Source organism: Podarcis cretensis, assembly GCF_951804945.1.
Source record: "Podarcis cretensis genome assembly, chromosome: 6".
In the NCBI taxonomy this organism is placed as follows: domain Eukaryota; kingdom Metazoa; phylum Chordata; class Lepidosauria; order Squamata; family Lacertidae; genus Podarcis; species Podarcis cretensis.
In genome coordinates this window covers 43,887,538-43,911,410 of record NC_137175.1, presented here as the reverse complement: position 1 = coordinate 43,911,410, position 23,873 = coordinate 43,887,538, and the positions used below count along the sequence as shown (strand labels likewise).

Genomic DNA, 23,873 nt, shown 5'->3' with positions numbered 1-23,873 from the left:
TGAGGAAAGTGGTTGGGTCACAACTCAAAGTTCTGTCCACACCTGCAACTTGAGGGAACGCATATAACATGGTTGCATGGGATGGAGAAGCATCAGTAACCAATTAAAGTAGGGATAGCCAATGTCACACCCAGATGTTGCAGACCATCAGCCCCAGCCAGTACGGTCAATAGGAGCTGAAATCAAACAACATGAAGGCATCATGTTAACTATCCCTGAGTTAAGAGATGCAGTTCCAATTCTTGGTAAACTAGTCTTGCCTCGTCCATTGATTGGTGGCTTTGTACTGGATTGGGAAAGCTTACACATTTTAACAGGGCACACCTTTGTTGGCATGTCCTGCTTTTGCCCAACCAAGTCAAGATAGTGCAAGCTTTAGAGCCCTCAAGAGCTTTAAAAGGGTCATATTTTGAGGACTACTTTCTACACTACACAACAACACAGGGAAACCTGCTCCTTGAGTACACAGTACAACACGTAAGCATCAACAGTTCATTGTACACTTGTTTTGTGTCCAGAAGCCTACTCGGGCCCCAAACAATAATTTTTCCAGGGTTTTTCAAAGCTGTCATGTGGCACAATAGTCAAAATAAAAACAGAATGTTTGATCTTGGTAGCATGCAGCTACAAGAAGACAAGAGTTAAGGTAAGATACACAATAGCGAGCTTACAAAAATAAATTCTTAATATTCTATATGATCAAATACACAGTGCAGACACATGAAGAAGGCACTCCAAAACTGCTTGCTCGTAGGGCAAATTCCAGATAGAAGTGAGTGCTCACTAGCTTTCAGTTGGCATTGGGTCTATAAGCAGAATATTGGAAGTGCATGCTTAGTATGTGTAGTGTATATTTCATCATGTGGAATAATAAAAATCCATTTTCATGCTTGTAAATTGATAGTAGTTGATATACCAAAAGGCTACTCGGAATCTTCATTCTGGAACATGAGTGGTTTGGCTTCTGGTTCTATGAGGGTTCGGACAGACGCATAAAACCTTTTGGGTTTTCTTTCCCCCTGTGGGATGGACCCAGTGCCTGCTTTCACTTTCCAAAGGGCATGTATCTTTAATCCTGGGTTTCCCCCCAATTTGGTTCCTCCTCTATGCTTCTAGTGGGCTACCTGGGTTTAGAGCATTGCTTATACAAACACAACCAGCCTGTTTGTTTTAAGCTGCAAAACTCTTCTGGGGAGAGGGGACTTGACCCTCAAGGCAAAATTGGTGCTTGTGGACGAAAGCGCAGCAAGCGTGCATTTCTCAGAGGAGTGGCTCCAGTTTTTATGAAGTCTGGACTGTGCCTGAAGCTCCCACACTGCAGTGGCATCACATTTACTCCAAAAAGAACTTCTGCACACTGTGATCTAGTGGACCAAACACTGAGATGGACACATGGAAATATGTGTGACAGCTAGAAATCTCCTCAAATGTTGAAATATTCTAGAATAAGGGAAGGGATTAGAAAAACAGGGGTGGCCAGAAAAACTGTGGCCAGGATGCAGCTTATGGGGTCTCCCCGTTGAGACAGCAGCCTCCACACTGATCCATTCTCTCTCTGGTATAGGACAGAAATCGCATAGAACTTGATTTTGTGAAGGTCTCATTTCCTAAAGTGCACCAAGCAACCTAGTAGTTAAAAATCACTTCTACATTCACATTTCGGCAGCACACATGTGCTGCTGACCAGGGGGTTGGGGTTGGAGACAGAGCAGCTTCGGAAGGCAATGCTCCTTGCTTGTGAAAGTACGGTTTTTGCCTAACAGAGTGCATATGGAAGGGCCAGTTTGCATCACCATTCCATTCATTCATGATTCCTCCCACCTCCAGTGTCTCCACTGAAGTCATTCCTGGGACAACAGATATGAAGACAGCAGAACACAGCAAGTGGAAACCCATGAATCTTGCCTATCAGCAAGATTGCTATATTTGCTGCTCATGGATCTGATCGTAGGCAAGATCTTGGAACTGTCTTCTTCACCCGTTGCATTGCAGTTTCTCATATACAAATTCCCATATGGTTGACCTCCTTTAAAAGATCAAGTGCTTGCAAAAGCCAGTAAATGAGAGAAAATTCAAGAATACTAAAACCCACATTTCTAAATGAGAAACTCTGCATGGGTGACAGGGTATTCTGGGAAGCTTCAGTGAAATTTCAATTTTTCCTTGGGGAACCTGGGGTCTTCCAGATGTTGCTGAATTCCCAATTCCCATCAGCCCCAGGCTGCATAGCCAGTGATCAGGAATGGCAGGAGTTGTAGTCCCAAATCTGGAAGATCACTGGTTCCCCTCCCCTGCTTAGTGCAAAGGACTGATTTGGAAAGCTTTGGGTTCTCACCAGTGGCCAGTCTTAGACCAAAACTCAGTAGACTTCAGTCCCTACCCTGTTCCCCATAGTTCTGCTTTTGTGACAAATTGGGACTGCCCCCTACTTTGGCAGAGTAGCATCTACAGGGCACTTAATGACCTCCCTTGAAATCGATTCTACCTTAACTATACCAGTGCAGAGAAACCACAGGAAATTGAATCCTAGGAGCAGTAGGCTGTAGGTGAGGAAGTTAATTAAAACAGCACAGCAATTAAAAGACTGCAGGAGGCTGGTTGGTTCTGTCAAAATACATATTCAGTGAAAATCTGATCACTGGGGATATGAAAGTACCTAACTAAGCAGTGAGGACATCATGAGGAAGTGAGGGATCTGTTGTTCCTGATTCTATTAATGGTTCACTAAGCAAAATAATATCCCAAGGGACAGGGGGTGGCATACAGACAGCTTCTCATGTTTGATAGATTCCTGATTCTCACTCTGCCTCTCCCCATCCATGTTTCTCCATCCTTGGGGCAAAGCCGGAGACATGTTCCCATTCTGACTGGAGAACCAGTAGGAGGTGTGTACGTAGGTTTGGTCCTCTCATAAAGGAACCCAAGAGGCCTGCTTGTGAGGCACAGCACCATGTGAGCTGATCACAGTTCAAAAGGAATGTTTCAAGTTGGTTCCAGTTTTTCACCATCTAGGGACAATAAGGTATATTGACATATAAAGTAAAACAGGATGCTAAAGGGGTGGTAGAGGAGGCCAGGAAGAGCATTTGAGCATCTCTTGGGCTTGTCTAATCTACACGTTGCCCTACCGCTGAACTGGCACTGCCACTGAGTCAGTCTGTCTTTTATTTGGGCCATTAACAGCACCAGAAGTCAGTCCTGTTGAATTCAAAGGAGCATATTCCCAGGCAAATGGGGTTTAGGATTGCAGCCTCAATTGTTTAGTGTAGTGTGTATTCCTCAGGCAGCTTTTGGGGTCAAAAGGTCCATCGTTAGACTTGACTAGTGCAATTGTCTTCTCTGCTGGACTGGCATCGATTTCATTTGCCTGCTTTTGTGATCTAATCTCATGGAGAAGGAACATGTCATTTCACATTCTCTAAATACTGAATGGCACGAAGTCCTGCTCAAGGGTGATGCCACATAGAACTGACAAACACAGCAGTGGGAGGGAGGCAAAGGACTGGGGGACTTGTCCCACCCCCAGCCATCATGATGGCCGAGTATTTGGTAATCCTGGTATATCCATGTTTTTTTGCCAACATTACTGTGTTTCCTTCCACCATGCTGATGCACATTGGCCCTTTTTGAAGCAGTGTAGCTTAAATTGTACATGCATACCCCACCTGACGGATACTGTATCTCCAGTAACCTATAGTAAGACTTGCAACGTAGACAACCCATTTGCCAGCTGATGTATTAGGCAGCAGCTGCATTAAAGTTGTACGGTCTGGGGCTTTCCTGCTGCCTCAATATCTTTAAAGAGATCATCGCAGGGCATTGCAAGGTATCTTCCAAACTCTCCCATCTCAATCTCTTGAAAGAAATTGAGGGGTGGGAGGTCTGAGAGGGACTCAAGCTATTCCTATCAGTGTAGTATAGAGATGTTACCACCCCTCTCTTCAAACTTTAGCCCAAGATCAAAATAACAGAATGCCATGGTTTGCTGAGACTGCAATCCTAGACAAACTCACCCGGCACAAGTTCCATTGAACTCAGTGGGGCTTAACTTCTGAGCAGACATGCACAGGACTGAACTGTTAAAAACCCTTTGCCTAGCCATTCCTCCCAGCCAAGGAACAGAGGGGATTCCATCCAGTACAGACCTTCAAGGCTATGCAAGTCTCTAAGCCAACCCCTTCTACCCACTCCTTAAGCCCAGAAGCCCTTGAAGCATTCCTTAATCCCCCAGACTCTGTGAATGCAATCTCTTGCCAGCAGCCATGTCCTAACATCACCTTCTGAAAGCAACACGTGGCAGATAATCCATGGATGGCACAGCCATGTTCCAGGGGCTTGATTTAATTTTTGGCTTCAAAAAAGGTGTGCTTTCCTTTTTCATCCCCCGTTTCATGATGTCTGACCGCTCAGCATTGAAGCAACTGCAGGAGGAGGAGGATGGGTGGGGGGGCAGGTGCTCTACACCCAGAGAAAATAAGTATGGGATCTTGAGGACCAGAAGACACTTTGGGGCCTTAACCTCACTTGGACATTTTGAAGGATGTCACTGCAGGTTTTGCTTTAAAGTACTGTTTAAATCTTATGTCTGCATACCTGCAGAGAAGGGAAAGAGACAGAGGCTTGTTAAAGAAGTTCTAGTTATATGAATCCACTCTAGTTTATCAGTGCCTTATGACTGTTATTTGCAGGTGCTCATAGCACCATGCCTTTACATTTTCTCTCTCTCTCTCACTCACTCACACACACACACCACTTGGTCCTCCCCCCGCCATTCACACTGATAAGAATCCCCCTTACATCTCTATTCAAACCCTAATATATGGATCTATCTCACCCAGTGCTCACAGTATGGTTATTTTAGGTGCTTTGTACGTTACAGTGACTGTGCTATAGGGAATGTGCCAGACTGGGAGTGGGGGAGATGCAATTCGACCCCACTCAGCCACGAAGATCACACAGTGATCTTGGGTCACTCAACAGCTTATGCCAATATCAAATCAAAATGGAGGACAGATTGTCACTGGCAACTCCCGTGGCACAAAACCACCAATTTTAAAATGGTATATTGCTTCAGAATCATCCTTGCCCCAGGGAGAAATGACACCCACAAGCATCCCTCTTATCTCCCTTAAATTTCCTTTACCAATGCAAATAAATCACACTCACCTGGCAAAATTAAAGTCTATGGTAGAGAACTGGGCTTGAATCAGGCCCCAGCAAGCCCACAGGAAATGGGAGGCCTGTGAAAAAAGAGAATTATCAAGGACACATATTTGGGATTGCCTAAGTGAGAGTGAGTGAAAGTGTGAGTGAAGACAAGCATACAAATTTAAAAGCTGTGAAGGTGATGCGAAAATCCACTCACTGCATTCAGTAGAAGTACATGTGCTTCTGTCTTGGGCCAAGCTACAAAAACTGACCCAGCATGGATAGCTCAGTGTGGTACTGATAACGCAAAGGTTGCAGGTTTGATCCCCATACGGGACAGCTGCATATTCCTTCCAACTCTACAATTCAATGATTCTAAGACTCTGCAAGTGTAATGTATGGCTTCGTTTGAACCAGGAAAAATCCAGCTGCAAAATGCACATATTGACTTGTTCCTGTGACATCCCCAGCACAATCATCTTCTGCAAACACTAGAGCGATTTTTCAACGTTTTTTCAAAGAATTCCACTTGTCATTAAAAATATCGGAGCAATTTTGCAACAACAGCACATAAAACCATACAATTAAAACCATACAAAAAGTTTAAGAGAGACAGCAGTTAACCATTGTGGAAAGATGTAGTCTTAATTGCCTGCATTAAGCCTGATGGGGAAAAAATCAGCAGGCGTTTAAATGGAAGAATTCATTGTGGAGGAAACTGACCTTTGGTGGTACAAGAAGATGAAAAAGACTGCAGAGAAAAAGTTGTGAAAAGGGAAAGGTGAACCATTAACAGGGAGTGATGCAGCTCTCTTGAGTTGACAAAATGTAAAAGTGGCCCTCAGAGTTATGTGAACTGTGTGCTATCAGTGTCCAGTGTCTGCAATATTCTCTCCCTCTTTCCTTTCACTTTCTTTGTGATGCACATACTCACTAAAGCAAACTGGTTCACTTGCACATAGAGGCTCTCCAGCTCTTCTTCAGACACAGCTCCACTCTCTCCTCTGCTTTTGCTTCCTCCCCCCAGGTCCTCCTGGCCTAGTTTTTTGTAGGCCTGCAGGTAGTGCCTCAACCACTGCAGTTGGATCTCTTTGGAGGGGTACAGGCTGTAGTCCACCTCGTTCAGTCCTGGAGCAGGAGAAGGCAATTGACAGAACATGACATGGGACAGTATGGACAGCTCAGTGGGTTCAGGATGCCTGAAAGCTAAGCCTCAAGAACAATGGTGGCAAGCACAGTGAGGTCACAGGGACACTTTTGAGGGATGCTAAGAGTTGTTTGCACCGCTGGGTCACCTGGCAGTTGAACTGGCTTACATAGTTCCAAGCTGAACTGCTTTTTTAAAAGCTGCAGGTGTTAAGGTTAAAATGGAAGAAACAAACATGTTTGGAGAAGGCAATACTAACTCTCCCTATAGCTGTGTTATGTCTTGGCAGAAGTGGTTGGTCCTTGTGCTCTCATTTCCCTCAAGCTTTTGGTGTTGGTGCTGACCTTTAAAGCTCCAAATGGCCTCTGCCCAATATACCTGAAGGAGCGTCTTCACCCCCATTGTTCAGCCTGGACACTGAGGTCCAGTGCCGTGGGCCTTCTGGCAGTTCCCTCCCTGCGAGAAGCAAAGTTACAGGGAACCAGGCAAAGGGCTTTCTTGGCAGTGGTGCCTGCCCTGTGGAACACCCTTACATCAGATGTCAAAGAAATAAACAAATATATAACATTTAGAAGACATCTGAAGGCAGCCCTGTTTAGGGAAGTTTTTACTGACTGATGTTTTAATGTATTTTTAATCTTTTGTTGGAAGCCACCCAGAGTGGCTGGGGAAACCCAGCCAAATGGGCAGGGTAGAAATAATAAAATTATTATTGTTGTTGTTGTTGTTGTTTTCTCTCCTATGCTTGGTACAAACAATGGTTGAGTATTAAGTGAGTATTTCAATCTGGCTCACATCTGTTTTGTAGAAATGCCATCAATGGTGCTCATCATGCCTATCAAATTAATATTTGTACCTCACCTTTTTGTCTAATGAGCTCAAGGTGGTGCACATGGTTCTCTTCCTCATTTTATCCCCACAACAATCCTGTGAGGTAGGTTAGGCTGAGAGGCAATGACTGGCCCTAGATCACTCAGTGAGCTTCATGGCTGAGAGTGGAATTTGAACCCTAGTCTCCCAGGTCCTAGTCTGACACTCTAACCACTAAGCTGCACTGGTCCTGTCTTTGTGGTTGAAAACAGGAAATAGCACAACCACTGCCTTATTATTTATATCCCCCCCCCATTGAATTCAAATTGTAGTACAATAAAAAATACAGTCGTACTTTGGAAGTCGAATGGAATTGGTTCCAGAAGTCCGTTCGACTTCCAAAACGTTTGAAAACCAAAGCGCGTCTTCTGATTGGCTGCAGGAAGCTCCTGCAGCCAATCGGAAGCCGAGTAAGCCTCGTTGGATGTTCAGCTTCCAAAAATAGTTTGCAAACCGGAACAGTCACTTCTGGGTTGGTGGTGTTCCGGAGTCAAAACATTCAAGAACTAAGCTGGTCGAAAACCAAGGTACGACTGTATAAGAAATAAAAGAAGCAATAAACATACAATTGTAAAGTCACAGTATGTTTAGCACAGCTCATTACAATTGCTATAACAGGCAGAAAAATAATTAATTGGGCCACCAAGACCCTCAGCAATTTTCCCCTGGTTCATGGTGGGAGAAAGTTTGGGAAACACTGATTTACTGTATTTGTAGACAGCCAATACCCTCTGCACAGTGGGCTACAGCACATCAACAAAATACAAGCTTCCAATTCCACAATTTTAAATAGCAGTTAAAAACAACAACTTCAAAATAACAGCCGCATATTATTATTGTCTCTGATTCTTGCTGTCCCTTCTGAAACTCTTCCAGTTTGACCTTGCTTGGCTTTTATGATCCTCGTGGAAACAGAATGCAAGCTGAGATGAGAGCAGATGTAATTAGCCACACAATGATTTCCTGTCTTACATAAAAGCTCAGTTAGCAGAGAATTAATATAGAGACCTGGATAATTACATGCAGGTCCTTCCAAAGGAGCTTGCTTCTAATCCATCCTTTGAATCAGAATTACGGGGTGGGGGTGGGGTGGAAATAATCTTTTAACAATCCAAAAGTACTAATTTTGCCATACGTTAGTACGGCTAGCCTTGTTTGCCAGAAGTTTGCCATTTTTAAAACAGAGGATGCATAACTTTCTAGCACAAAAAGCATCCACATAATATAAGAGAGCATCAGTACTATTCAAGACTGGACTTCCAGAAAGAAAGATGGCGGAGGCAGCTGTGATGTGTTTGTTTTTGCTGGGCAGGTTTTTGTTTCTTTTTCTTTTTCCCTGCCAGCAAACGGTTAACGAATGGCAGCCTCTTATTGGCCGGGGTTCCAGGAGAGGGGTTTGAAAAGGAGAGGATTTTGAGAGACAGTTTATAGGTTGGGATAGAGGTTGGGAGAATGTTGTTGTTGTTTAGTCGTGTCCGACTCTTCGTGACCCCATGGACCAGAGTTGGGAGAATAGGTTGGGAGATAGGGAGTGAGAGGAGAGAGAGTTGGTTCTGGGTAGAAACATCCACTCTGAGGAATATATCACAAGCTAGAGAAAGGAGTTTCTGAGCTTAGTGTGAAGGACAGTGTGTGGTGTCCTGTAAGAGTAATAGGCCAGGAATTAACTGGGAGGCTGAGGCTGAGCCAGGAGAAGTAGAAGCTGTGAAAATACTACTTAGGACTCATTCCAGTCAGGAGGGAGAGATTCTTCTACATTGAGAAGACTCCCAAACCAGTTAAGAGGGGTGTGGTGATTCCTGGGTCTGTTACCTGGAGTACCTCAGGAGTAGGGTTCTCAAAGGGGTGTGTAACTGACAGGAAGTACCACCTTGTTTAAGAACCAAAGTATTAAGTGGCAACAGCTGTGCAACAACTGAGAAAGAACTGAAGTGGAATAACATTAGAATCTGAAGTATCCTATGTTTTACCCACTTTGTGTCAAAGTATAGGGAGTGGTCAGCCTACCCAAATAACCTGCAGGATTCAGTTAGCAAGCCCTACCGGTGAAAACCCATACAAGGACTTTTGATAGCACAGCGGGGATTTCTCTCTGCCTCCTCCCATCAGGCTCCCGCAAATGGTCTCAGGGTGTGTTGGGGAAACTCCAGAATTGCACACAGGGGAAGGAGAAGGCAGATCTTTGCATCAGGCAAGCAGATATGCTTGCGCTGACAGAGTGATGTGCTTAGCGCTATGCTGAATTCTTCCCTATACTGTCCTGGGAACAATAAAGGTGTATATTTGCTTTATTTCTTTGACAGCCCTTCTGTAAGATTATGAAAGGAGTTTAAATAAGTGGGTCCCAGTAATTTAATATATTAGACAAAAGCATTAGGCCTTAAAGGAGCGGAGGTAGTTCGTGTTACTATGAAATTAGTAAGAAAACAGATTGTGTGGGAAAGGAATGAACATCTCGATGGCGTAGACCTTTCAGACCTATGGAACAGTAAGATGTTTCTCTTGTTTTCTGGAGGGAAATTTATTGGATCACAGGTAGGCAGGTAGGCAATTCCTTTTCATGCATAAACTTAATTACTAGTGCTTGATAATGTGTGTAATAATACGATTATTTGCAAATCAGTTTTTAAAAAGCTTCAGCTTATGCCTCTGAAGACAGGTAAAAAGGAATTGAATGGCTATTTTCTGCTTCCACGAAGAATAAGAATGACAAGAGAAAGCGAGATGGAAGAAGGGAGGGAAAGGGGGGGCAGAGACAGCACCAAAGGTGAGTTTAACTCACCTGCAAATTCGTTAAAATGATTCCCAATGTCATATGCTTGATAGTTGTAACCAGTGTATTCATAATCTATGAACCGGACGTGACCTGAAAAAGCAATGAGAGAAATAGTTGGGATTCTTGGGCAGAGTGGGTTGTATCCCACTAAGTTCTACTCGGAGTAGAACCACTGGAATTAATGAACTTAAGGCAGTCGTGTCCATTATTTTCAACAGGTCCAGTGTGAGTAGGATTAACACTGTTAGACCCAGTGTCTCTTCAAAGAAACAGGAGAGCTTCTCTGGCGTTTGCATTCTGATATTTTTTCTCATTATTAGGTCCTGAGTGCTTTGCAAAGCATTAAGTATTTATTACTCCAAAAAATATGTTTTCAGGACCCACTCAATTCCTGTGACTGCAGCTTGTCTTAAGTGTTTTTAATTTCAGAGTTTAAAATAGTTGTGACCCCCCCCCCAACTTGGTAACCTGCTGGTTAGGCAACAAACCTTCTGCCTTGTTGTAGATAATGTTCTTGCTCAAAAGGTCATTGTGGCAAAAGACTATTGGAGATCGAAGCTGGGAGAGATGTTCTTTCATCCACCGAATCTCTTCTTCTAACACCTCTAGGCTGGGAATGTGCATGTCCTGATGGAGACTTAGGAAGGAAAAGAAAAGGAAGCCACTTGCAGATGCTAAACCTTTCTTAGTGCAAGGGATGAGTTTTCTAAAACTGGTAAAACAGGGTTTTCTTATTCTGGAGAAAGATTTTCCTAGGACAGAGACGGAGAACTTGTGGTCCCCTAGATGTTGCTGGACTTCATTCCCATTGGTCCCAGCCAGCATGATGAATAGATCTACTAGAATTGAATCCTGTATTGGGGCCAGTGATCACCAGCAGTAAAACATCAAACCCCCAAATGACCAAAATGAGACTGTATTACTAGTGTAGAGCTTCCTTACTTGGACAAACATTGTTATACGGTCCTGCAACTTTAAACTGATATTACTAACATAAAATCTCTCTGAAGGATCAGATCATCTCCGAAGGGACTCTTTGCAGCTTCTGCATGAAATCCAAGGAGGTTCTCCTTGTAGAAACAGAAAATTATTTTATGAGCTCAACTGCCTTTATTCTACTTCACTCTTTAATTTACTTGCACACTCAAGAGATTGATTATAAGCTAGTGCAGCCTGAAAGCAGCTATTTAGGACTCTTGATTCACCTCGGTTTCATCATGGCACATGTTACTGCAAACAGGACAATCCATAGAATTCAATGCAAGTGACCTCACACTGTGACACAAGGGTGGACAAGTTTGAATGCCTGAAATACTCTGATTCTGGACTACTCTCTTCCTGCTCACTATACCCTGTTATCTTTTCAGCTTCCAGCACCTCTTCCTTCCCATCTGTTCCTTCTTGACCATTCATTGTCATCCTACCACCAATCCCCTGGCTCTGAGCCTTCTTCCCCTAGGGGTTCCCCATGGGGGTTCCCCAGCTGATGCCTCCCACTGCTCCTCTGCATCCAGCCAGTCCATGACACCCCCAAAATTTGGAAAACATGTGGTTTAGCTACTTAGACTCAAACCAAATGATGAATAGGCTTCTGAAGAAGCAGGAGGATCTCCTCCTTCTGCTGTGACCAGCTCTCCTCCCCATAGGTCTTCCAGAGCCTGCAGAGGTATGAAGAGGGCGTAGGAGAGTCAGACAAGGTGTCAGAGTCTCAGATTGCTTAGGAAGGACAAGGGGGAGGAGACGACATATTGAGAGCTTTGGGATAAAGAGTTAATTCTACTCAGTGGCGTAGCGTGGGTTGTCAGCACCCGGGGCAAGGCAGTGAGAGAGAGTGAGCGAGCCAGGTAGGGGCAGAGAGCTGCGAGTGCGAGCGCCCCCCCCCCCCGGATGTTGCGCCCGGTGCGGCCGGCCCCCCTGCACCCCCATGCTACGCCACTGATTCTACTGACACCTTGTGAGTTATTGCTGACCTGTTCCTGACACCCACCCTGACAGTGGGTGTTGAATAGGCTTAGTTTTTGAAACCAGGCAGAACTGTCTCCCCCTTTATAGTTTATAGCTGCAAGAACCATTAGTTGCATCCTTTTGGCTGTGAAGTTTTAGTGACAAAGTCTAGGATCCATTTACGACTTTGCCACTCTGCTCTGTGTTTGTGTTCTTAATATTAGTTCCAGTGAGTTCTCTCTATTCCAGTTCTTATGTCGTATGCTTGAAATAACTACAACATAGCAGGCCAAAGCTACCAGATAATGAATGCCTTTATTAGAGATTAACTCTTGATTTCCTTACCCAGAATTAGATGCCTTTCTTGGAAACTCTGTTTTCACAATGTTAAAGTACTTGTGTAGTCTATGCCATAGGCAAGGCTTGGGGAGGCTTCCATTGGTGTGAATCCTGTGCATTTTAGCCATTTCATGGGCTACTAGCCTAAAATAAATCACAAAAGTAGAGTTGTTCAGTGGCCACACACTGCTTTTAATGGAAGCTATGGCAGCCTCTAGAAAACAGCAAAACTTGCAGCCAAACACCCACTTAAAATCCAGTCTGGCGTGTGAATTCAACTTAATGTAATTTGGTATCTTAACTTTAAAAGTGCTCCATGGTTTTCCCTGCTAGAAATCTAAAATGTTTCTACCGAATCCCCTGTAAATTGGAGCAGCTTCAAACATCATTTACTCCCCTTAACCCACCTTCAATATATATAAAATGGTAGAACATAGTCTACCACAGCCTTCCTAAACCTTGTGCCCTCCAGATGTTGCTGGACAACATATGCCATCATCCCTGACCACTGTCTGAGGCTGATGGGAGCTGTGGTCCAAAACATTTGGAAGGCAGCAAATTGGCGAAGGCTTCTGAGTGACTTCTCAGAAACAGAACACTGAGTTGGAGCCAGACCTAGTCATGCTGATAGCAGTGGCGTAGGAAGGGGGATATGGGGTGTGTGGTCCGTCTCATGTGTCATCACAGAGGGGGTTTGTGTGACAAAATGGCCGAAATATGTGCCTGGAGTGCCTGGTCCATGGGGTCACGAAGAGTTGGACACGACTAAACAACAACAATGTGTTTTTAAAATAAATTTTTAAAAATTGGGCTCATGACACTTAAAAAATAATAATAATAACTCCCGCACCCACTGTACCCCCCTTCCTATGCCACTGGTAGTTAGGTGAGGCGGGGGGCACTGGGTGCCACACCGTGGTGCCTGCAGCATGCCTGAGCCACGTGTCTCTCCTTAGGGGGAGGCAGTGGGCAGATTGCCTGCAAGCTCCATGTTGCTTTTTTGAGCAGCGTGGAGCTTTCGTCTGCCCACCGCCTCAGCCACCCTACAGCTGAGAGGGGGGCTGCAGAGAGGCTCCATGCAGCGTGCCCTGCCTTGGCTCGTCCCACCCCCTTGGGTGGCTTGCTCCGCCCCCGGCTGCAGGACGCACACGCAGCACCGGGCACCTGAGCAGCTAGCTATGCCACTGGCTGAGAGTAGGCCTATTGAAATCAATGTGTCTTCAGTTAGTTGTGACTATCAACTCCTATTGATTTCCATGGGGCTGCTCTAAGCATGAATAAGCCTGGCTCCAACCCACTGTAGCACAGGGCCACAACAACAAAGATTTCACTTTTCTTTCTTTTCTTTTTTTTTGCGAAAGAAGAGCACGCTCAAGTTTACGGTAAGATTTGTAGTTCCATTCCTAGGGAATAATGAACAAAGGGTGCCTTTCACATATTAACAATTCTCCTCCGGTTAAGCTATCACAGGAATTCTACTGACTGCTTATTCTGTTTTCAAACATGCTGCTACCTCTAAGCCTAGATTGTGGGCAACTGAGGCTCTGCGCTATTGGTTCACTGTCAAACTGGATAATCCATGATACAATTAGACATTACACCACTTACCTACCTATAGGGGATCTGTACAGTGAAAAGACATACCTCTTGTGGTCTATAAACCATGTGAAATTGCCATTAACATGGCTCAAACTGACAGTAATTTCCCTGATGCCTTCAGTCTTCTTTGCCTGCCAGTGGAGTTGCATTTCTTATTAAATGGAGGCAAAGTGGGAGAATGATTCTTGGTTCCCAAAGTGTGCAATTCCCTAGATTTCTGTTGATTCTAAATCTACAAAAGTCCAATCACCTTCTGGATACAGGACTTTGCTGAATGTGTCAAGCAGGGGAAGTTTCTTGCTCTGCTGGCTCTGGCTTACTATACTTCCAGGAAACTCAGCAAGAATGTGTAAGTTCCCTTTCACCATTCATTGATGTTCAGCATAGCCACACTGTGACAGCTATGTGAGAAAAAACAGGATGCTACTACATCATAGAATTATTATTTTCCCCCTGGTCCTCTCCTCTGTCTGTGAGGTCAGCCAAAGGACACAAAACTCATGATGTGTCACAGATTTCTCTCTGGTCAAGGCTACTGCCAGATCTTGTGTTCCTTCAATAGAAAGACCTACCTTTGGCCACAGCTAGTCTGGTCAGTGACCCAGGCTTGTAGTTTAGTTCTCCTAGATGAACTACAAGCTGTAAACCTTAGAATAAACCCTGGTTGCAGCTCATGGTTGGAAAGCTAAGCCACAAGACTGGGTTTGGGTAATATGTTAAACCAAGCCATGACTCATTACAGCAGCAGAACAACTTGGGAGGAGCCAAGCACCCACAAAACTCTTCGTATGTCCACCAAGTGTAGGAACTCCTTCTGACAGAGAAGCAATAGGCCTCTGTTTAGAGTAGGAAATACACAACCCCCCACCTCCCATTCCACACACACACCTGAATATATTTGGCTGTCGTATATGTTCTGGTCCCAAGGCCTTCCCTGGCATGAACTCGTAGCAATAGCCATTTTCGAAGGTGCAATAGAGACTAGGGGCACAGCTGTGGTCTTGAAGCACTTGGAAATTCCTCAGCTCATTAGCACGGTCCACAATAAGCTCTGTCTTCCTGCCATAGACCCTCACCAGGACTGCATCCCCCATGTTCTCAGCTGTGAAGCAAGCCATGAGCTTGTTGGTGATGCCTTCAGTGAAGAGCTGAGTGAGGAATAGATAGAGAGGAAGTGGTTAGGTCATGGTGTAGCAGTGTCTAGAGGGGTAGCTGTGTTGGTCTATGGCAGCAACAACAACAAAGGGGTGGCACCGTAAAGACTAACCATATTTATTATGACACAATTTTTGGTGGCCCAGAGTCGGTTTCATTACAGCACCAAGCGTAATTCTTAACAAAATAATAAACGAACCCAATCCTGACATTGCAAATGCACTAGCACAAATATTTAGTCGGATACTACCCACCATGAAAAGAAAACCTATTAATAGCCTATAATACTAAATAAAAAGGCCAAGTATTGTTCTTATTTTTATTAAGTATTATTATTTTCTAGGAATAGGAATAAAGTACAGATTCCATGTTTTGTGAAGAATGACACTTGTGTTTGCTTTGCCAAAAGTGCATGGAAAGAATATGTAGCTCTCAGTTTCACATGTCCTTGATATCTAGAAATTGTTTGCGGAGCCACAGATTCTGAAACAAATAATACTACTGATCATCTATTTAGAAGTGGGGCATGTGGTACAACAGACATATCCTTCCAAACATGGCCATTGCTGTTGTTTACTGGGATGGGGCTTGTAATGGAGCAGGACAGTGGTGAGGGTCAGGGCAGTGCAATTGCACCAGCAGAGCCACCACCATCAATGTGGCAGCCCTGCCAAGGCAACTGCATGGCCACCCCATGACACCAGTTGCTTCTTCAACTTTGCTTGGTTCCACCATTCAAAAGTTCTCCCTGTATGTCTTGTCTTTCCACAATTGTGTGCATTTGATCCTCAAGCTCTGGGTAGATAGAATAAAATTCAAAATGAAGCAATTACCAATTTTCTATGATGTCGTTTCATTAGGTATTTCCTTAAATTTCACTTTCTAAGCAAGTTCACCTCCATATGAAATGAAATAAAATAAAATGCAGTGCAAAACAGTCTTGTGAAATCTCAAACCTGTATGGATAGGTACGGTATTAGGAAGATGATCATATCTTGAAATCATGGCAATATATGCCACAGAACAGCTCATTTACACTATTCATCAGCAAGCATCTTGTTCAGGTTGTGTGCTGGAAACCAACACAGTGTAATAATGGTTATTAAGAGTTTTGAATTAAGACCAGGGACAGCAAGGTTCAAATCCCCACTCAGCTAGGCAACCTTACACCAGTCTCTCTCTCTCCTCTTTCTCTGCTGTACCAAACTCACAGTGTTGTTGTGAGGATAAAATGGGAGAGAGGAAGATAAAAAATAGCTAAATGCAAAGGGTAGTGGGAAGAGAGAAATCAGGTTGGCAGGGCTGAGCCACAGTAAGAGGCATATTTGTGATGTGAACTCTTTGGCATAAGGAATCTATCTTAGATACTTTTTAGTATGCATGAGAGTCAGCAAAGGAGCTGCTGTACGAAAAGGGTGGAAATGAGATGCTTGAGTAGTGCTGTAGTACCAGATGAAAGAAAAGATGGATTTTAGGATATCGCAGTGAGGAGCAGTTGTACTCTGATGACAACAGAGATGATGCAAGTGTAATTTTAATATTATAACTGGGTGGACCAATTAAAAAATGATAAATAGGTTCAAAAGACTTGTAATCCAGCTTGGTTTTAGAAGGCACCAAGGCTTACTGCATCTGAGCATCAATTTAGATTAAATTCCTATGCTGGGAAAAGAAAAGTGGATCCACGAAGAAGCCAGATTTCATAACCACTTTGCATATGCCCAGTCACTTTCCCCCCTTGCCCAGGCACTGCATTATGCCAGTGCTGAGTGGACTGTCCTAATAGCTCACAACAAGTACAAACTGGGACTGTGGACATCTCTGTTTGACCTGCATGAGGGAAATCTCTGCAAAAGCAGAATTGTGGTCATGAAGGATTATTTTAAACAACCCTTGGGATACAAGCTCCATGAAATCATGGTGGGAAAGCAAAGCTGTGCAATGTAAAGAAAAAAGAAAAAAGTGCCTAAGTTGTGAGGAAAGCATCACTGTAGGGCAGGCAGCCTGGTGTCTTCCAGATGTTCCCAGTCAGCTTGGTCAGGGGTGATGGGAGTTGTAGTCTAAAACATTTGGAGGGCAGCAGCTAGGGGAAGGAGAGGGTGGAGAGTAAATCATGTGTGTGTGTGCTTTATGGTTTGAATTGATACTGACATTATAAATAAAATAGTTAACAACTACGGAAGCTTTTGTTTGGACTACCTCTGAATTTTATTTCCCTGAAGCACCAAAAGCCATTGGTCAGCAGCTCACCTGGAGCACAGGTGCTCCACCTGGCCACGCCCTCACTGCCCCTGGACAATGTAAAGACTGGTCACAGTCATCTTCCAGGGAATAAGGAGTGTGCAGCCAAACAAAGGACATCCAACTGCTTTGGACTTTCTACTTATTATTATTTTTAAGTCAAGTGGCACAAAAATTACATTTGATAAATAAACTTCCAACACTCAGGGGACTGCAAGGATAAAGGTTGATGCGACTTAATAAGATCTGGGGCACTTGGGAAGGATGTGTTTACTACTTAAGAGCCATGCCGAAGAGGGTAGAAGGAGCCCAAGGGTAATTGCATTTGGTTTATTTTTATTGCATGCCACCTTGAGGATCATTTTGAATTGAAATGAAAGAATGGATTAACTGGTGGAACACTTGACAGCAGTGCAAATGCCTCCCCAATTCAGAGAAACACCTGAATTAGCACAACAAGTTTAATACTGAACAACTTAGGACCCAAAGACATAAACAAGCTGTGAGATGTGTGGCGTTGGGAGGGCCTGATCAATGGAGATGTCTCTGATGAGGACGCGTCCCTCGTTGCTTTGACGGCTCCTCACAGATGGACAGAGGGTTTTGTTTTGCCTTCTCCCTGGCGCTTGGCTGCCTGCCTCAGCATATGGAATTCTCCCTTTTCCCAGGCTCAAAAAACAAGCTCTTGGACTTGTGTGTGCCCTCTGTGCTCCTTTGTACATGCTCATGAGGTCATTTCTAACAGGGCAGCATTAGATCCTCAGTACCTTCAGCACATCTATACATGCATCTGCTTTAGCCTTAGTGAACTGTGCACAGGGATCTGGGTTTACCTTGATCCAAGCTCATAAAGGTTTGACCTGTTTTCATATCCTGCCTGGGCTCAGTCAGTCCTCAGATGCACAATATACGAAAAAGCTGCTTGTGTCTTCTCCACATCCCAGGATGCTAAGAAACAGGCAAGGCTTCAGCGAGGAGAAGGGAGCTGGGCTAAATTGGGAAGACCTTAAGTCTGATCATTATTGGGAAGCAGCGGCAGTTTCCATCTAAAAAGATCAGGGTGGAGGAAGGGGAGAGCAGTTCCTTGCCAAAAGAATGCCTCAAGCAGCCACCTCTCCATATATTTTTGCAACTGTATTTCTATGTGACCTCCATGCTGATGACATGAACTTTGGTTGTGCTTTCAATTTTTATTCTTTATTTTTGCTATAAAGCTTATGGAGGATATTTCCTGTGGACCTTAATAGGATTACTGGCACTTATCCCCACAACACTTTCCTGTGAATTTTAGCTGCTTAATGGTTAATCCTCAATAACCCTCTGCAAATAGGACCCACTTCGTTGTGTAACCTGCACCCTTCCCCTCCCCCCCTCTCTCTCCCCCCCCCCCCCGTATCTTTAGGGTCCTCGCTGGTGCCATAGCACTGGGCCAGATCTGGAGAAGTGGGCCTAGCATGCTGTACCACCCATGGCAGTGGTATGAGCGATGGCCGGAAGGGCAAGCAGGGGGGGGGGGACTTTTGCAAACCTGTTCCTCCTCCCAAGCTTGATGAAGCAAGAACTGTGGTCAGTCAGAGATGCGGGTAAGTAGAAGCAGAAGGCTGGTTCCACACTGCTTTCCCCAAGATGAGGAAGTGGGCAAAACCCTTTCCCAGCAACCCAAAAGTATGCAGCAGCTTGCAGCAGAGGCACTCCTCCAGTCTGTTCAACATATCCTAGGTGTGGCGAGGCGAGATCATGGGTAACATCCAATGCACTCTTTCCATCAGCACCAAGATTTACACTTGTGCAATAGAACTTCCCCTCTCCTCCCCCTACATGTGCCTCCTGCCCTCTCCAAATCTGCCTCAGAGGGTTCGGGAGCAACCCCAGAACAGATTTAGGGGACATCAAGAGAGAGGAAAGGGGAGAAAGTTCCATTGTGCAAGCATAAATCCTTGTGCTAAGGGAACAAGTTGCCTAGCATTGCTTTGGATGTCAGGATCTGGGTGTTCTATGTATACAGGTATGTCAAGCACAAAGCTCAAATTATGGAGGAAAATACAGGAAATATCCTCAAGCTCCATTTGCTAATTTCAGTCAAAGTAAGGTTCCCTTGTAGCTTTCCAAAACAGTCCCTAAGAGGACTGTCACATAAGGTAAGGGGGTTGGGCTCCTATGCCCCTTCCCCTATAAACTGAGCAACCCTATAACATACAGACGGAATCTCTGCCCCAGAGAACTTGCAGCCTCATTTGAAGCCTCATTCTTTCCCGGCTGTTTGCGAATGACCTTTACCATTCATTTCCACACAGCTTTTTCTGTTTGATTACACTTGACAATTTATAAATTTGTAATGATCCTTCTGTCACTGACTCCCCACACTTCCTGGGAATCTGCTTGCTGTAGGCACCTGGCCAAATTGGGCATGCAAACAAATATAACAGATCCGTCTCTCTTCCTTTCAAACCCACGTTATCCTTTCCATTTGTGGGAACCCTCCAAACACACATTTGAGGTTACCTTATCCTTTTTGAGGGGTGCACAGAGAAGGGAATGGCCTGCACAGATTGCCTTTGCACCCTTTATGGATGGAATTGGTCTCATTGCGCTCTTTCACCAACACGGGGCTGAATATTAGGCGGCAATGCAACTGTTTGGGGGTCTGAATTGAGAGGAAACATCCCTCTCCCTGCTTCTGCCTGCTCAGCTGGCCTCCCTCCAGCTACTGCTGACAGAGTGATGCCAACCTGCCAAATGGGCAGGAGGGCAGAAAGTGTGTCAGTGGTATTCCTACCAGTGGAGACTAGCAAAAGGCCCCCAAATGGACAGGGTGTGACTTAGCCAACCTAAGATTGGTTTGATCCCAAGCTCTCACAGCCTGCACCAACCACCACAGGGCCTGATTACTGTGCCAGTCTGGAGCTGGCACAGGGATCAGGCTCAATCTGCCTGCGCCCCCCTTCTGACGCCATAAGTGGCTGGGGCTGCAGCTGCAGTGCTTCCTCTGCTGCCCTGCAGAGCCTCAGAGGCAGTAATAGTAAATCTGGATGTCTGCACCCATTTGCATCTTGGTGAACTTTCTTTTAATTGGTATTTATTGCCTTCCTTTATTTATACCCAGCTTCTCCTCCAAGGAGCAGAAGGAAGCAGCCACAGCTCCTACTAGCTCCATTTCCTCCCTCACAACAACCTTGAGAGGTAGGCTAAGCTGAGGGACAGGGACTGGTTCAAGGTTACCCCAGTGGATTTCATGGTCGGGTGGAGATTTGAACTGTGGGCTTCCTAACCACTATACTACACTGGTTCTCTAATCAGCTCCCTCAACAGTGGTGTAGCAAAGCAGGGATGAAACCCCAGCGCTCATTACACAGAGTGGATGATGATGTCGCCTCCTGGAGTGCTATTTGCCAATCCTCTGTATGTCAAATATATAAGCTTTTCTCAAACAGAAAGCCACCAAACAAGCCCTCAGCAAAGGAAAAGGTTAGCATGCATGGCAAAGGGTTAAACTGCCACTTTGGGGGAGAAAAATTCAAATATCTCTTTATTTAATAATAATAATAATAATAATAATAATAATAATAATAATAAATATTGAGACACAAAATGTGTCAACAAAATAACATGTTAGCTTCTGAGCCAGTCAGAACTCTTCGATTAGGCTGGATATTAAGCAAAGGTGTGTTGGAGGGGGAAAATGAAGGGGGAAAGTAAAGGAGGAAAGCTCGCTTGACACTGAGCCACGATGCCTGCACTAAGTTCATATGCAAACCATAGTCTTAGAATGGGTGGGGCAGTGGGGGCTGCAATGAAGAGCAACTGCATGTCAGAATCTGCCATGAAACCGCTAGCAAAATTATGTCAAAAAGGCAGAAGACCAAAAAACACGTGACCCAATTTCTTTTTGATATTATATTGGGGCAGGAAGCCAGAGTGACAGTTAAGATCTCTTTCCAGTCAGATGCATGAAAGTTAGCAGGGACATCCTGGAAGTCAGCAATGACCTGGTCCAGGATATGAAACTGTTCAGATACAAATGCTCATGTCATTTGCAAAGTGGGCATGATTCACATAAACACACACAATTCTTCTTCAGCTCAGATTACAATATACAAAGGGTGTGTCTCTCCCAGCCCCATGGCACTGTGAATGCAATAACAACAACAGCCCATGTCCCAAGTATATTGGGAAATGGAGGCCTCTCAGCAAGACTTGCAGCTTATGACCATTGCCACCAGGTAGATTGAAAGGGAAGGGCTAGCGGGGCAGAACTCAGGGACTCAGGGAGTGTGTGTGTGGGGGGGATTTTTTACATTTCTGGAACTGAGCTGGGAAATGCCTCAATTGGCTAGCCACAATTCCAAAGTGTGTTTGCCTGCCACTACTTGAAAGATAGAAAGCAAAGTGCTGAATATTGCTTATTTTATTTATTGCCTTTATATCCCACCTTTCCTCCAAGGAGCGCAGCCTCACAACAACCCTGTAAGGTTGGTTAAGCTGAGAGACAGTGAGTAGCACAAGATAACCCAGTGAGCTTTAGGGCTAAGTGGGGATTTGAAGTTTGGTCCCCCAGGTCCTGCAAACACAATACTCTAACCACTACATGACACTGGCTCTCACTCTTCTGCCTCACCCTTGGGCAGAAACAGTTTGGCAGAAAGATCCTCCCTTACGCTACACAAGGGAATACTGAATAGCTGCTAATTTTCTTCTCAGCAGAAAGGCAAAGCAAAGAGGAACAGAGTTTCTCTGTACCTCATTGAAGCGGGGGTACAACCATGACATTCAACTACACTTCAGGAATATGGGAATAAACTCTTGTTCTTTTGAAAAGACAGGTGCAAACACACTTTGAAGTACGTAAACTCCTTGCCTAAGAGATTGGGGGATGATCAAAGCCCTCATGAAAGCACACCAGAGCATGATGTTAGTGAGGTATTGCCCTGCTTCTTCAGAAGGTGTGTCAAATGAAATGAACACAGCTTTCCCATTTTCACCAGAGCAGATTGCCCAGCATCCCAATTTTATTCAGGGAAAGTGATGGGAGTCACTAGGTTCACCTGAACAAAGTTGCACTTGTGGACATGGAGGAAGCATGCACCATTATATTCTTTGAGCCAGGGACTGTATGTTCCCCTGAGCACCAACAGAGCATAAACAGGGAATGGTAGGGTAAATATTTTTTCCACCTGGAAAAAAATACAAAACCAGTGCATGGCTACCTATGAATATTTTTGGAAGCTAAATGTTTGCATTACAATATAGGCTGGCGTGAACTCCAGTGGAATTCCTTCAGGAATTTTATTCTATACACTCTCTCCTGTTGGGGGTAATCTCAAAGCTGTTAAAGGGCCAGGCAGCTCCTTGGAATCTTGTTTCATTTGGAAGGACAGGAAATGCTTCTTGCAGGAATCCCATTTGAGTTCATCTTAGCCTATATTGTAATGCAAATGGAAGCTTGCTAAATGTTTATACCTAGCCATGCCCTGGGGCTCTGTAGGATTGTCTTTTCCACCTATGGAGTCATGCCCCCCAACTGGGAAACAGGGCAATTCATTCCATTTCTGAATTACAGATGTGAAAACTGAGTCAGAAATTCCTTGGCCTGGGCAGACACAGACAGAGACTGCCAGATCTCTCTACTCCAAGCACTGGATGCACCCACTGCCTCTCACTAAGTGGTCTTCAAGGCTCAAAACAAGAAAGCAATGCTGAGTATGGGGTGTGTCACCTGGGGATCAGTTCATTATAAAGTTCCACCTTGTGTTTAGAAACCTGGAAGGACAGAATGACAGGTTCAAGACTGCAGCCTTGGGATCCATGTGGATTAAGCGCCTCCTTCGGTACTCCCAACTATTGACAAGGATTCTAATTCTTGCTTGACCCAGAACCATGCACGGAAAGGGTGAGGTGACTATAATAAGGCAGCATTGGGGTGGTTCTGGCAAGGGCTAACCTCCATCAAATGATCTTGTTACCCATAAGGGAGAACAATGCCGGCTCCATCCTACTACCGAATGGTTCTCATCCCCAAACCAGCCTCGACCTGTTGAATGTTCCAAATTCAGGCTGGGGGCTGAAGCGCCCTTTGTGCCAAGCCTCCCGCCCCAGACGCCCCTCCTGGATGACTCCCCTCCAAACCCAAGCGTCACACCCCCAGCTACCCCGAGGAGAGAGAGTGTTTGGGTTTCTTTCTTTCTTTCTTTGGCCAGAAAACTCCGTGCTCTTCTGGCGTTCGGTACCTTGGTCTTAACTCGCTCGGTCTCCCATTGTGGTCTCAGCTTTCGGATCAGCTGCAGAGCCCCCGGCAGGACGTTGGTCTCATCCACCGCAATGCCGACACGCTGGATGGCCCGGTAGCTGGTGGAGACGCGCGGTGGTGGTGGTGGCGGCGGCGGCTGCTGCTTCTGCTGCTCGTCCTCGTCCACTCCTTCCTCCATGCCCCGGAGGCAGCCCGGCCACAGCGCGGCTCTCTTCAGGTGCGCGGCGGTGGCGGCGGGCGAGTTGGGAAAGCGGAAGGAAGGCGAGCGCAGCCTGCGCCAGCAACTCCACCCCCTCCGCGACTGGAGGAGGCCGGCGAGGGAGCCCATGTGGAGGGGCTGGGAAGGGGCTGGCCGGGGAGGAGCCGGCCCCGCTCGGAATCCATGAGTCACTCGCCCGCCCGCTCCGCCC

The 23,873-nt window shown here is 45.2% G+C and overlaps 1 protein-coding gene across 4 annotated transcripts in view; it reads right to left on the bottom strand.

Annotated features, from left to right (window-relative positions):
* The window catches only part of ETNK2 (ethanolamine kinase 2), a gene marked incomplete at its 5' end in the record, with an annotated part of 25,614 nt that extends 1,741 nt beyond the window's left edge, over positions 1–23,873 (bottom strand). The window contains 8 exons of one of the 4 annotated variants that reach the window (XM_079982376.1): positions 1,162–3,008; positions 5,167–5,240; positions 6,083–6,276; positions 9,948–10,031; positions 10,430–10,578; positions 12,231–12,368; positions 14,712–14,971; positions 23,444–23,870. In XM_079982376.1, coding sequence (XP_079838502.1) covers positions 3,002–3,008; positions 5,167–5,240; positions 6,083–6,276; positions 9,948–10,031; positions 10,430–10,578; positions 12,231–12,368; positions 14,712–14,971; positions 23,444–23,791 — 1,254 coding nt within the window. In that variant the 3' untranslated portion in view covers positions 1,162–3,001. Of the gene's footprint in view, positions 1–1,161; positions 3,009–4,321; positions 4,594–5,166; positions 5,241–6,082; positions 6,277–9,947; positions 10,032–10,429; positions 10,579–12,230; positions 12,369–14,711; positions 14,972–23,443 lie in introns of those variants that run through there. The other 3 variants (XM_079982375.1, XR_013840347.1, XM_079982377.1) reach the window with 3 other exon arrangements.